Source organism: Atta cephalotes, assembly GCF_000143395.1.
Source record: "Atta cephalotes unplaced genomic scaffold scaffold00017, whole genome shotgun sequence".
Taxonomy (NCBI): Eukaryota; Metazoa; Arthropoda; class Insecta; order Hymenoptera; family Formicidae; genus Atta; species Atta cephalotes.
In genome coordinates, this window is record NW_012130081.1 from 1,448,093 (window position 1) to 1,462,813 (window position 14,721).

Sequence of the window (14,721 nt, forward strand, 5' to 3'; positions counted from 1 at the left end):
TAATAATAAATAAATTATTATAGTACCTAAACTACTTACTATTGTGTATATATATCGTTAAAACTTTAATTATTCGTATATATATTATATATAATTATATATAGTATATGTGTCGCGCGGTGTGTGTGTGTGTGTGTGTGTGTGTGTGTGTGTGTGTGTGTGTGTGTGTGTGTGTGTGTGTGTGCGTATGTGTAAAATGACATGCAATTAATCTTAATTATTGAAGAAGCATAAAGGATAAAAAATTATAAAAGATCACAATTAATTCTTCTCGTTACGCAATAAAAGTAAAAGGAAAAATATATAAATAAATGGTGCTTAATTCAATTCGAGAAATTAACCATTTATATACATTAAATTGTTACTAAATATTATTATCAGAAATAATTTTCAGAAAATTTTTTTTAATAACATTTTTTAATAACATATTAATCCATTCAAAAATTAAGTTAAAATACTCTCCTTAATTTTTTCTTCTTAAATAAAAAACTTTCATGAGTGCATTATAGATTGTATTAAAAGATTACAATAAATTTTACAATACTAAAATGAAAAGAATAAAATTTTATGTTTAATAATTTTTTAGAAAAGTATGTAACAAAGTTAGTAAAATAGATTATATATGAAAATATGTGAATGATGCTAATTACTCTTTACTTTCTAAATTATTGCTCATTACTTTCTAAAAATCGGAATTATAATAGCTCTTATAATTATTTTAAAAAGATACCCAAACATTTAAAATATTTTCAACTCATAGTAGATAAAAATTCACTTTGTAATTATTTTTATATAAGTATTTTATGTAATTATAATACGTTTTTTAACGTATTTTTTTAAAGAAATTTAACGTATTTTATAAAAATATAACTTTATATAAAATATAATAAAGATAATATCCGACGACAAAGTTGATGTGTGACATATGTATTTATAGTTTCTGAACTGTCTATAAAAATTATTCATATAATTAGTAGTAGCAGTATAATTAACTGCAGTATGTATTAAATACTATTTAGTGAGTACATCTCATAACAGTTTCGTTTCATGCAGTATAATATTTGCATAAATTATAATGTAAAAAATATTGTATAAAAAAGTTAAAAATATTATATATTTTATAATAAAAAAACAATTTTGTTTATAAAAACGTTTATTGCTTAAAATATTTATTTAATATAGAATTTAACAAATATCAATAAAGATATTTATTTTTCAATGTAGATAAAATTTTTAATATAAGACTATTCAAGTTAGTTTAAGATATAATAACAGACATGATTATCTACGCTTCGATATCAAGAAACTTTCAACTTAGTTAAACTTATTAGACTTGTTTCTATTTCCAAGTTTCTATTAACCAATAGTTCTTAGCAAGCAATATTATTATTGTACAATGATAATGAAATGATATGAAAAGGAGATTAAATAAATTTAAATGATTTTGCTTTATACTCACATATATACATAAACATACATATATGTTTACGTATTAATTTCATGTTTCATGATTGTTGATCATAATCAATAGCATGTAAGTACGTTTTATAAAAAAAAATTTTTTAATAAATAAATCAATGCTCATTTACTATATATTGAAACTTATTGTCTCTTTATGTCTCGATAAAAATAATATCACACATCAATAGAATATTAACATGATGTTATTAATTATCATATGTTGCATTATATTTTGCAGATTCATTCTTCATTATAACATGTATGCAGATCGAAGTACACTCGATACGAAGTTTAGATAATGCTTCTATTTTGCTCATTACTGTAAAAATGTACATAATTTATATTTGCAGATTCATGTTTGCATAACTATTCCTAGTAATACTTCCTTGAAAAAATTAAATTTATATTATTTTCAATCTCTTCGTCAGTTCAAGTATAAATCTATCGCTATACATAAACACTGCGTCATTATATGTATATATATGTATATATATGCTTGCGGAAGTACCATATTGTTTGATGATTTAAATAAACAACGTTTTACGTAGAATTTTTCATATGATTTTATAATTAGTGTTTAAAATTAATTTATTCAATATAAAAATTAATTAAACGGATTTATTTCGTCTTTTGACACAACATATTTTTGTCACGAAACATTTTTTGGTATTCTTTAGTATATACTACATACATAAAATAATTTTTTATATCTTTAAAAATCATGATGAATTTATAGATTTAAATTGAATTATCTTACGCCTCTTGTTGTTTCTTTCTGCAGTAGATTGCAGTCGATCTATTTTTAGAAATGTTAAAACGCTATTTCATTGACGATATATCTCATAATGTTTTAACAAGAAATGTAACGTCGCAATGTGATACTCTGTAACTGAAGATTTGCAATTTTCGCGCGCACATAATAAATATTTCATTCGCCCAAACTGAACAACCAGTTACATCGCCGTCGATCGGTCGTGATTCACTGACGTTTACGTAACGAATTTCACTAGCGGACTGTCGAGTTTTCTTCAAACGAAGAGATATCGTCTGACTCCCCACCATCGACTTGTCATACTAAAGTATGAGAGGCAAACGAGGCAAGAAGGAAATGAAAATGACTAATACCGTATGCTGTTACGAACGTCAATATGAAATTTATGATTATGAAAATATATCAACAATTATCGTGTCAGTCATGTGCAGCAATATTCGATAACTGGAATTTCTAAATAAATTTTTCTGAAAAATAGTCTTTATTATTATTGTCAGCTTTATTAGTCGGTACAATGTAATGATACAACAAAAGAATTTTTTTTAATTGTGTAAAAAAATACATTATAGAGCCAAACAATATATGTAAATAGTAAGAAAGTTTATTGAGAAAATGTGAGAAAAATCTGATACCATTATTTTTCAGATATATAAAAGATTTATTAATGATTATTTTAGAAATAAATTAAGATTTTGGAATAATTTTATATTATATATATTATAACATGTTATATATTTTATATTATATATTTATATTATATTATATATTATATTATATATAACATAATTTATATATTTATTTTACATAACCAGGCTATATAAATATATTTAATTTGAAATTACATTTAATTCCTTTTTTTTTCAGAAATCCTGTATAAAATTCTGTATAAAAAAATTATAAAATATTTAATTTTACAGAAAGAGTATGTTAAAAAGGGGATGATTTTTTTTAATCAATTCTTCACTTTTGAGATAAAATTGGTCTCAGAAAAATTAAAATCAACAAAAATATATAAACTTGTAATAAATGGTAAACGCAATAAAGCTATTTGTCGTAAAACAAGATCATATAATTTACTTGTAAGATCTTTAGATTAAAATGTACAAATAAACCTAAGTTATATTTATTTATAATTATGTGTAAATTTATAATTGTATATGTCAATTATACATATAAAATGTATTTTTACAATATGTAGTTAAGAAATTTTTTAAGAAGTTTATACGTAAAATTTTATACAAAATTTTATAATTTAAAATCTATTTTATTTTTTAAATAATTATTATTTCTTATATGGTTTTTTTGTTTAATTATTGTTTAATTATTGTTTACAACACTATATCACATTATTATTTGTTCAGCTATTAGTATGATAAGATATCTGATGTACATTACAGTAATATTTAACGATATATCTTTCAGATCAACATTTCAGAAACTATCTATTTCAACAACATTCAGCAATAATTAATATCTTAATGAATTTATTAATAGTTTAACAAGTATAAAATTTAATATGTATCTCGAAATGCATTTATAAATTTTTGTACTGATTTTTGTACTTGATATTGACCAGAGACATGATATTTTAAAATAGCGATAGACTTGTGCTATACTATTTTATTTATTATTAACTCGATAAAATAATTTAATTTAATTACTAAGGCCCGGTTATACCATGTTACTTTGATTTTAAGCGTGGCTTAAAACTCTTTCTGCCTCTGTCTTTTTTTGGTTTTAAAACGAGACAGTAGAGTTTTAAGTCTCTTAAAAGTCAAAGTGATGCAAATGAGCACCTAAAACAATTTAATACTAAACATATAATTTAGGATTACTTCAGTAATAAAATCATATTTCAATTTATATTACATGACTTTGCATAAAAATAATAATGAATATGAATATATTTAGTACAATCTGTTTTAGCAAAAGATTCAGACATCTCTAAAAAGCAATCAAAGAAATTATGTTTTATTTATAAACAAACATGTTTTATTTATGAAACTAAATATATAATGCTCACTTGTAACTAAATAATGTAAATGTGAAACTAGGATATATGAGCAATAGCTAGATTACAGTAGCTAAAACATAATATTTCAAATAACATTAAATAAAATAAAAACATACGTGTTTTAATTTTATTGTCAAGCATATTAGATAATCGAAGATATGAAATATTATATCCTATTGCCATCTAGCGTTATACCTAATGTAACGAAAAGTACGTTGCACTTATCATAATGGATCAATAATCTCTTATTCGTACTAACATGTGCGATTTCTATATGTATAAAAATATAAAACATTTTAAGTTTCTGTCTTTATATTTATGATATTATTCACATATATCATTAATTATTTAACTTATGCGATTTGTCCCAAACGGCACATTTATAATAAATATTTATTTTTATTAATTTTTTTAAATATTATATAAATATATTTTATATATTTTTTAAATAAGCTTAATTCGATTAAAAAATTAAATATTTTATATAATAATAATAATAAATATAAGTAAATATTTCTAATATATATTTTATGAAAATGTTTTAAATGTTCGCTAGGAACGTCATCTGTTTCATAAAGTGCAAACTAGCATCTAGCTGTATACACTAATAAAGAAAATGTTATTTTATAACTGTTGCAAGTTTTTCTCGCTAAAATAGGATTATTTTAGATTCATTTATATTATGTGCTATTTAAGATTGTCATTATTTTTTGCTATTATACTTTATGTTGAAATACTATTTTATCTTGATATCATATAAATAAATTTTATAATACGTGGACTTTATTTTATCGATTTTGTCTTTACTCTAAATTAGTCGTTATTGTATTTACAACGTCATTTCTTAGCTTATTATGTCCGACTGCAGGCAGTCGGACATAATAAGCAAAGAAATCAAAGACTCGAGAATTTAGTACCTGTCTCCGACCGACCCCCAATATATCAAAAAGGTCGATGCTTCTTTTGTGTTTTCGTAGATCTATCTAGAGACCTACACAAAAAATTCAACAAAACGTCTTTATTATTTATTCAAGAATATTTGCGACTTAAGTTGTTATCTTTTTCATTCATTAATTAAACAATTATATTAATTTATTACAATATAAGTATGACGTACATGATTTTTTAAATAATATTGTAGCTTTCATTGCGCACAATAATATGTTCTTCATAAAATCGCTAATTTCACAATTTCTGCGCGTTGATTGTTTCGAGCTTGTCGAAACGGTAATGCGTCGGCGCATTTTCATCGACGCCGACGCCGACGCCGATGACGCTTGGCAGGACCGTCTCAGAAAACTTTCCAGTAATATGTATTGAAAAATGAAGATTTAATATAAAATTCAAGAGGTTACCAAACATGTTTATATTAAGTATGATTAAAATTAATTATAAATTCAATAATAATAAAATAACACAATGAATTTTAAAAAATTATGTATTCATATTTTATTCTTTTTTATCTTAATTATTATTTCGTCATGTTACATGTAAATAAGTTTTTAAATTTAAAAAGAGGAACATCACTTACTTAAAATTCTTGCAAAGTAAATTAATATGCTATGCAAATTATGTTATAAAGATTGTATAAACACATGTTGCGGAAACAGTAATGAAAGAAAAAAATTTTAATACACTGCTTATAATGATTTAATTAAGGAAATGTAACAATATGCGGATGCATGTCGGACATGATTATTGTTTTTATTTATATAGCTGTCTCCCTAGAACTTTACACACTTCCGGCACTGCGATATTCCTATATGTATATGTTTGAAACCTGCGCCCAAGGGTGACGGCCATGTCGACGTGGACCCTGCAGTGCTCCCCCGTTGCAACCTATGCACACTTTCGGTTAGCGACTATTCGTACAAAGAAACAACCGCTTTTAGGGAACGGACAGGTTCATCTCAAAGCAAGTAATCGTCGCGCCGAATTACTCTTGCACGCAGCATTTGGGCTATGAATGAAGACCCAACCCTTTCACCTCGAGGTAATCATTCTCTATATATTTAGTAATACATCTTGTCATATTCACTCGATGTATCCGGAGGATTTATAAAGCAAAACTAAGATTGCTTCATTGAAAAAGTCAAGGGGTTATCATAGATAAGAAAACAACGACACGCTTCATCGTGCCGTGATTAAAAGTAATTAAAAAATATTAATGTGCGTGAACGAGTGACGACGTTTTATCGATCGCATTACTTATGCATGTGTACTTCAAGGAAGAGTATTCTTTGGTTGTATACATATATTGTTACAGAGTGTATAAGGTGGATACTCCACTCGTGCGTCACTTTGACGTTTGCCATTTATTAGTCGATCATAATATAGCCTTAATTAAAATATCATACACATGAATAAGGAAGCTCTCTATATATCAAAAAAGCTGTATTAACGCATTTTGTACTGTTTGAAAGTATCTTACATATAAATATAGAACGTTCTCTCTTCCGTTTGCCTTGATATGAAAGATAATCGATGTGCAACTTTTTAGCGGAAAACAATTACGAAGTTAAACTTTTTTACCTTTTTATTATATTACGAAAGATGCATACATGTTTACGTGTTTGTGGCGATTAAGGAACGTTATATTGTTGTTAGGTTTTGGCAGTGTTGCTTCTATCTGTGATTCCATGGCCGGGTCCCAGCGTCTTTAAAATATCATGTCCTCGCGATCGAGCGTCTGTAGTGAGGAGGATAGTTCACAAGGTAAAAGAAAGCATTATACATATAATCAGAATTATTAATTAAAAATATGTAGTAAATGGATTATATGTGAAAATATCCCTAAAAGTAAAATAGTTGGTACAGAAGATTATACCAAAAATAATAAGCAATCATTTTTAATTATTAATTACAATTTTTTTATATATCACTCAGCATTATTAAGATCAGTGCTAGTCAATTAACTCGTGATATTACTGCGGTAATTTAGTAGAGTTTGCATTTCAAGACCGAAAAATCATTTCGGTACATATTTTAAAATACTATACAAATAATCAAAACGTACTTTTATCGATAAAAATGCGTTTTTATCTTTAAAATTCTATAGTATGCGTAATAAATTATAGCATGTTAGCGCGTTCTGAATACGGGCCATATAATAAATTCATACAGAATCATGTAAGCATTTAAGATTAGTCCATTTAAACCATTTAAGGCATTGATTTCTATAGATTGCTGTGTTCTTACATATACGCGGTTCTATAAAAAATTATATCGTAGAATTTTTTTGCTATTGAAAACCAAGTAGTCATCAAGAGAATATTGTTTTCTACATAATCACCATTCCTTCATACATATTTTTTTCATCGTTCTGGAAGTTTATATATTACTTTGCGACAGAATTTCATTTTAGCTGCTCAAAGCAATGACTTCACTAATTGATTCCGTCGAAGACTAATACACGCACGTCGACTTCGCAACTAGTTATAAATTTAAAAGAAATAATAATTGGAATGTGCTACATCATAATTATAAAAGGAGTGAAGAGGGATCTTCCATTATGTTTTGTACAAATTTTTTTGAAGTATTGTAAAATAAACGAAATGGAGTCATTTGTACTAAAAACAGCATAATCTTTTTTTTAAAAGATCGTTGGCGAGGCTAACATTACGAAACAACGGAAACAGTATAGTATGTCATTATCGATCAACTGAAACAGAGTTCTATCACAAAAGAATATTCAAACTTCTAAAACTATATGAAAAATTTACAAAGAAGTATAAGAATTACATAGAAAAGTAAACAAAAATCTGTAGATTAAGATGATGTATGTACTTGGTTTTTTTAATAACAAAAATTCTAATTTATAAAAAATTGTGGATCATTACTTTCGATGACTATTTTTACAAAGAGAAACAAAGAATATATTTTTCAAAAAAATATTTTTAAAAATACCTGATAATTTTTTTTTGATAACAGTTTATTGAACTAAAATTATAAAAAGACGAAAATCCGGATAATCTTTTGAGCTTCATTAAAATTTCAGAGATGGATGCCAATACTGAAGAAATATCAGGTAGAATTACCATTGGAATGCCCGTTCCACGAGAGTCGAGATATTTTTCGACCACAGCAAAAGGCAAAGCATCAACACAGGCCATCACAATGGACCTGCGGCCTTTGCGGCAAATCCTTTTACGCCGAGAAACATTTGGACGCCCACTTCGATAACAGACACAAGAGCAATGTTAATACGGTAAATGATATGTAAAGGATAAAAATTCACATTGTCTCTCGATCATTGTAATCACAATTGTCACCGTTCTACTAAAGAACTAATAGTTCCCACTATTTTGCAGCAAATCAATTGTCTATCAAAATTATCTTGAGAAAAAACTATTAAACCTGTAGTTCTATTATAATGTATCTCTCAAAAAAAAAAATTATCAAGGCTTAACTTCTTACAATATTTCACTTTTGAAATTTTGATAAGCATTTTGATAAGCAATTTCGATTTCCGACAAAATAATGGGATCTTCGATAGTATGACGACCGTGATTGTAACATATTTTAAAGATTAAATAATTTAGCCAAAAAATATATTATATAACATAAAAATTGTTGGTAACTCAATTTTTAAAAAATGTATGCTATATAGTGTTATATATATTGTTTTAAAGATTCTATTTCTTCATTATATTTTTTATAAATTTTTTATTTCTTTCTAATTACACTGCATAATCTTTATTTTGACAAAGTTTTCATCAATTTAAAAATTATCTTTACTCTTTAATAATTACTACATGAATTATCAATGAGCCAAAGCTTTTTATCAGTTCCTCAGAAAAATATAGAATCTAAACATGTTCTTTTCTCCAGGCAGAAGATGCGGTATGCCTAGCGGACTACTGCGACATTATGCGTTGCGAGGTACTGGGCAACCGCGACTTCGAGAACTTGGTGGACGACGATGGCGGTCACCTGAACACCGACATCCAGATATGGCGCGAAAATACCGAGCAGCAAAAGCAACAGCAACAGCGGCGCAGCACTTCTGTCGTGCCCTGCGGGTCGCGTGGCCTCGCCAGGATGTATCCTACAGATAAGTCCTGCGCCATTGCTGGCGGTGGAGCGGTGACGAATCTGCAACGTTACTGCCGTCGTGACGACCATCATGACGACGGTGATATGCACAATCATAGATTAGCGAGATCATCTTATCACAATGAGATCGCCGAAACGGATAATAAGAATGATTGCGAGGAGGATGAGGACGAGGAAGACGAAGAGGATATGGAAGATGAGGAAAATCTAGTAGAAGCAGCGCTACCTGCTGTCGACAAAAAACAGAGACGGCGAGGACTGCATTTGAGAAAATTAAAATCCAACTGTAAGCCAGAAGAGTTGCAGAAATTGAAGACCCAGTGTGAGGTGAGTTTCTGTGAAATCACATTACTGCATGATCACTGCAATTTTATCTGAGAGAAAAGATTTTGTATTTATGACTACAATTGCATGATAAAATAATTATTTTTCGTTTATCTGTATTGAATGTTTTTAGGTCAAAAAAATTTTCTCTTATTATTTATAATAATTAATAGCTCTATTTTTACATTTATTATTGTTATGTTAGTAATAATAATAATTTATAATTCTATATATCAAAAAATTCTTAAATATAATTGTTATTACTAATATTATAATAGTTATAACTATATATAATGATATAATTTTATAAGAATAATTATAAGAGCTCTTAACCATAATTATTTTATCATACAATTATAATTATAGAAATTTTTCTCTCCATATGATGCTTCCGAAATATTTATATCAGAATATATATATATTATTTTATTAAAAATAGAAAAATCCTGATGAAAATTCGCGCATTCTCTCCCGATTATTGTAATATGTAATATATATTTTAAAGATCAGATATTTCAATTAAGATCGAGTAGCCGCGATTTGAATAATGCGCGATCTTTGATCTTTTTAATGTTATACGAGACCGGGCACGCAAAACATATTTACATACAAACCTATCTGTGAATATCAATAACATGTAATAACGTTTATCACGCGATCGTCAACAGATACTCGTACGCGATTGCATCGCCGGATTACTCACTAATCTTTCTGTACGAGATTTTCAAGAAATCGAAGGTATGCAACTTGATTATGCATTTAATACGACCGTTAAAGTTCTCTTATCAATTATATATGTTATCGACAGGGGAGCTAAATCGAGCAATCTGCTGGTATCTCAGCTGTGATAGATATTGGGAGGACACAAAAAGATCGCAGCGTCACACACCCTGGTACTTGCTGACTGTCTTCATGCTGCTCCTGTTTTCGTCGATTTACGCATGTTACTACATAATCTGGGTTTGCTTTAAGTACGATAAATTTTTTAAAAACTCATAATTTTTATAAAATGTTAATCAATTATACATCATTTCTAATAAAAAAATTATCTTATACTGTCAAAGAAACTTTGACGTTAATATTTTTTTTAGAACATTATGATAATGTATTTGTAATTTTCTAAAAAAATATTTACGTCAAAATTTCTTTAACAATATAAGATAATTTTCTTTTTTTGGTCTGTGTTGAATAAAAAAATGAAAATAAAAAGTTCAATGATTGTGAATTATCAAGCTATTTGTGAAATAACATCCAGCGCGGCTTTATATCAAATATAACAATAATATTAATATTAATATATTCCGTTTCGATCTTTAACTTCAATGATCTTATTCTAATTCATTCTATTAATTATCTAATGATTTACATCCGAAGTCTTTCTTAAATATTTATTTATATATATATATATATATATATATATATATAATAATACAATATATAATAATATATATATATAATAATAATAATAAAATAAATCCGAGGGAATCAATTATCTTCAAATATACATTACTCAATATCCTTATTTTAATATCTTGTTAAACAGTCTCTTTCAAACTGTTCAATTTAAAGATGTATGGCTCCTTATTCATCAGATGCAAACATAATGTGCTGATTACAAATCATCTTTATAAATACTCAATAACATGTTGATTAATATTAAAAATTACATTATATAATATCATAAATATTGATAAGTTCCTCACTTATCCATATTGATTTGGTACATGAACGATATATTATTAGCTGCTCCTTCCGACAAGATAGACATATTGAAAGTTTTTAACTCCTTAGATAAAAACTAAAGTTTACAATTGAAATAGAAAATAATAATCAATTAAACTTTTTGGATATAAAATTAATTAGAGAAGAACATTTAATTAAATTTAATCTATTCCATAAAGCTACATTCTTAGGCAGATATCTTAATTGTAATTTACAACACCCATTGATTGATTGATTGAGCATAAAAAAAGGAATAATTTATGAAATGATAACAAAATTTTTTACTTACACATTCGGATTATCACGAAAAAAACTTAAAAAATAATATTAACATTTTATTAAATAATAGCTGTCCCATTAGACTTCATATTTAACATGATTAATAAAAGAATTATACACACACACACACACACACACACACACACACACACACACACACACACACAGGATATTTGAAAAATAATGATGAATCTTTCGCATAGGGACAGAATGGACTAAACTGAGAAGAAAAGTTCTCTAATGTTTTGCAATTTTCGCAATTTAACAAGATATTAATTGCTAAAAATTACTGAAATTGATCTTCAATAATTTTGTAAAATGTTTTTCTAGACAATTTTCAATAATATTCAAAAAGTTTAATTTACAAGCTAACTTACCCTATTCTAAAAAAACTAAACGCTTACATCACAACTGCAAAAGATAAGCTGGCTAATATGTCAAAATGTAATATAGTAAGATCAGTTGTCGGGATTGCGATGCCACGTATGTCAGTAAGATAAAAAGGCAACTTAAAACTAGAATTCAAAGATATTTAAAAGATTAAATTAATAAGAGATAAATATTAATAAAAGGAATGAATATCTGATCATAGACTTACAAAAAAATGTGAATTTAAATGGGAAAGCGTAAAAATCTTAGATAATGAATTATCATATATGAAGAGAATGATATCTGACATATATCAAAAAACATAAAGATAGGCTAAATAAACAAAGATAGAAAATTTGTCGGACACATATCTACCCATCTTGGGTCATCTATCTCTCACTTAAAAATTTCTACTGCTTCCCCTTCCCCTTTCTGCTTCCCTTTCCAATAACGCGTATCAATCAAAATAATAAATACTTAGTCTGTTATTGTTATTACAACCGATGATAAGAGACAAACTATAAATATAAATGTAAACGCTAAAGCTGATCTTCTTAAAGCTGATCAAATCAAGGATTGAGGTAACCTATTAATATTTATTATATATATAATATATTATATATATAATATATTATATATATAATATTAATCAACATGTTATGACAGTATTTATAGAGATATAATGAGCATATTAATATTTCCATTTTATAATGGTTGGGGAGTCATTAATACATTTTTGAATTGGACAGTTTGAAAGAATTATAAAAAAATGTTTGATAAGATATCAAAAAAAAATATTGATCAATGTATACATTTGAAGATAATTTATTCTCAGATTTATTTTAGTATTAGTTTTTTATCATTTATTTAAAAAAGACTTCAGATGTAAATCATTAAGTAATTAATAGAATAAATTAGAATAAGATCACTGAAAATGACCAAGTTAAAGATCGAAATGTATGTATTAATATTAATAAATTATTGTTATATTTGATATAAAATTTCGCAAATAACATCTCGCGCGGTTCGAATAGTCTATCTGATAATTCACAATTATTGAATTAATATTCTTTAGAGCCTTCCCAGATAACCAAATAAGGGCAATATGTTGCCATTTTGCTGTCACTTATTCCGCATTCAATTTCACCAAACTAAAGCCAAGGTGTTTCCACAAACTGTCTGTTGTTCTGATGTCACGTAAACTTCTTTAGAATTCAGCAAATTGCTGACAAGTTGTCATCATGCGTGCATGGCGTGCCGTCAGTTTGCTGTCAGCGGGACGAATTTATTATTTCTCAATGTATACTCTTACAATTTCATAAACTCATGAAATCTATTTGTCCTCCTGATGCTAACACAGTTCACATTAGATTCCAATAACAGCAAATTATTGATAAGTTGAAAACAATATATACAGTACATCAATTTGTTCCATATGCTAAACCTCGCTTGGCTATCTGGGTTATTAGTACTATAATTGACAATAAAAGTAATCAAGAAGTATCTGAGTTATTAGTACTATAGTTGAAAATAAAAATAATCAAGAAGGATCGTATGACATATATTACTTATATATTCATCATAAACTTCTTTGAAACAATCCTCGTTGTCAGAGAAAATTGTGGTAGCAACTATAAAGGCTGACATTTGTATAAGTTTTTATGTAGAATTAATGCACATAGTTGAATAAATCATTTTAATTATAATAACTACAAAATAGTTTATTCAACTATAAGTATATTAATTCTACATATAATACTATATATAATTATCACTTTGGTTATATCCACTCTTTTTCTCTGAATATACTTATTTTACGTAAGATAACTTACTTTTGTTATCCACATTTTTGTTTAATAATAATTGTAAAGCTTTTAAAAATATATTTTATAGAAGAATGGTTCAGAAATGTAATAATCAAAAAGATTTTCTTTGCTGTTAAAATTTCTAAATAGCATAAAACAAAAGATAATAATGGTTTTGAGATATTCACGGGTATTTCTTTCAAAAATATCAGAAGATTTGTTTATTACCATCCATTGCTAATGACATTAGAAGAGAATAAAAAATAAAATGTTAACTGTTGGCTATATTAGGATCTACGTATGTCTTACGTCACTCGTTACATAATGAAATGAAAAATTTAATTCTTTTCTATTTTTGTTGAGTAGTACCGCAGATGAAGATAGATTGGACGGTGGAAGCGTAGATTACAACGGAAGTACGGATCGCTCAAGTACTTCTCCGTTACACGATCCGAGTATTCATAACGAGGGCAGATTGGACAGGCGAAAGGGCGATCATGGAGATGAGAATCTGCCCCTATCGAGCGAGGACATGCCTGATCACTATATCTATGTCTCGTACCCGCCCGAACTAAAGCGGCGACTTCTGGAGAGGTATATCGACTCGCGCGAAAGTGTAGCCATGAAATATATCCTACGTTAATTATATACAGTGATCCTCCTACTTACAGCTGCTACAACAGGACCACACGTCTGTAAATTAGGAAGGAAGTGATGAAATTAAAATTTTATTCGAGATCTGCACAAGGAAAGGTATTCGAGGCTGAACTCCTCACTCTCATTTTTCTCGTTATCTTCGTGTTTTGTATACCGAATGTGAATAAATGCATCGTGGACATGACATCAACTGCTCGTTCCATTTCTCTTTATTCTCTTATCTTCTGAAAACGCTGAATCATCAATCATGAAAAAAACTAAGA

At 27.3% G+C, this 14,721-nt stretch overlaps 1 protein-coding gene across 1 annotated transcript; it reads left to right on the forward strand.

Moving 5' to 3' along the window:
* The first annotated feature begins 6,213 nt into the window (after nucleotides 1-6,213).
* On the forward strand, nucleotides 6,214-14,500 carry LOC105618494. The gene is made up of 8 exons (XM_012200027.1): nucleotides 6,214-6,240; nucleotides 6,855-6,962; nucleotides 8,245-8,454; nucleotides 9,078-9,629; nucleotides 10,295-10,364; nucleotides 10,435-10,597; nucleotides 14,168-14,395; nucleotides 14,473-14,500. The coding sequence occupies exons 1-8, from the start codon at nucleotides 6,214-6,216 to the stop codon at nucleotides 14,498-14,500; spliced, it is 1,386 nt and encodes a 461-aa protein (XP_012055417.1).
* The last annotated feature ends 221 nt before the right edge of the window (nucleotides 14,501-14,721 follow it).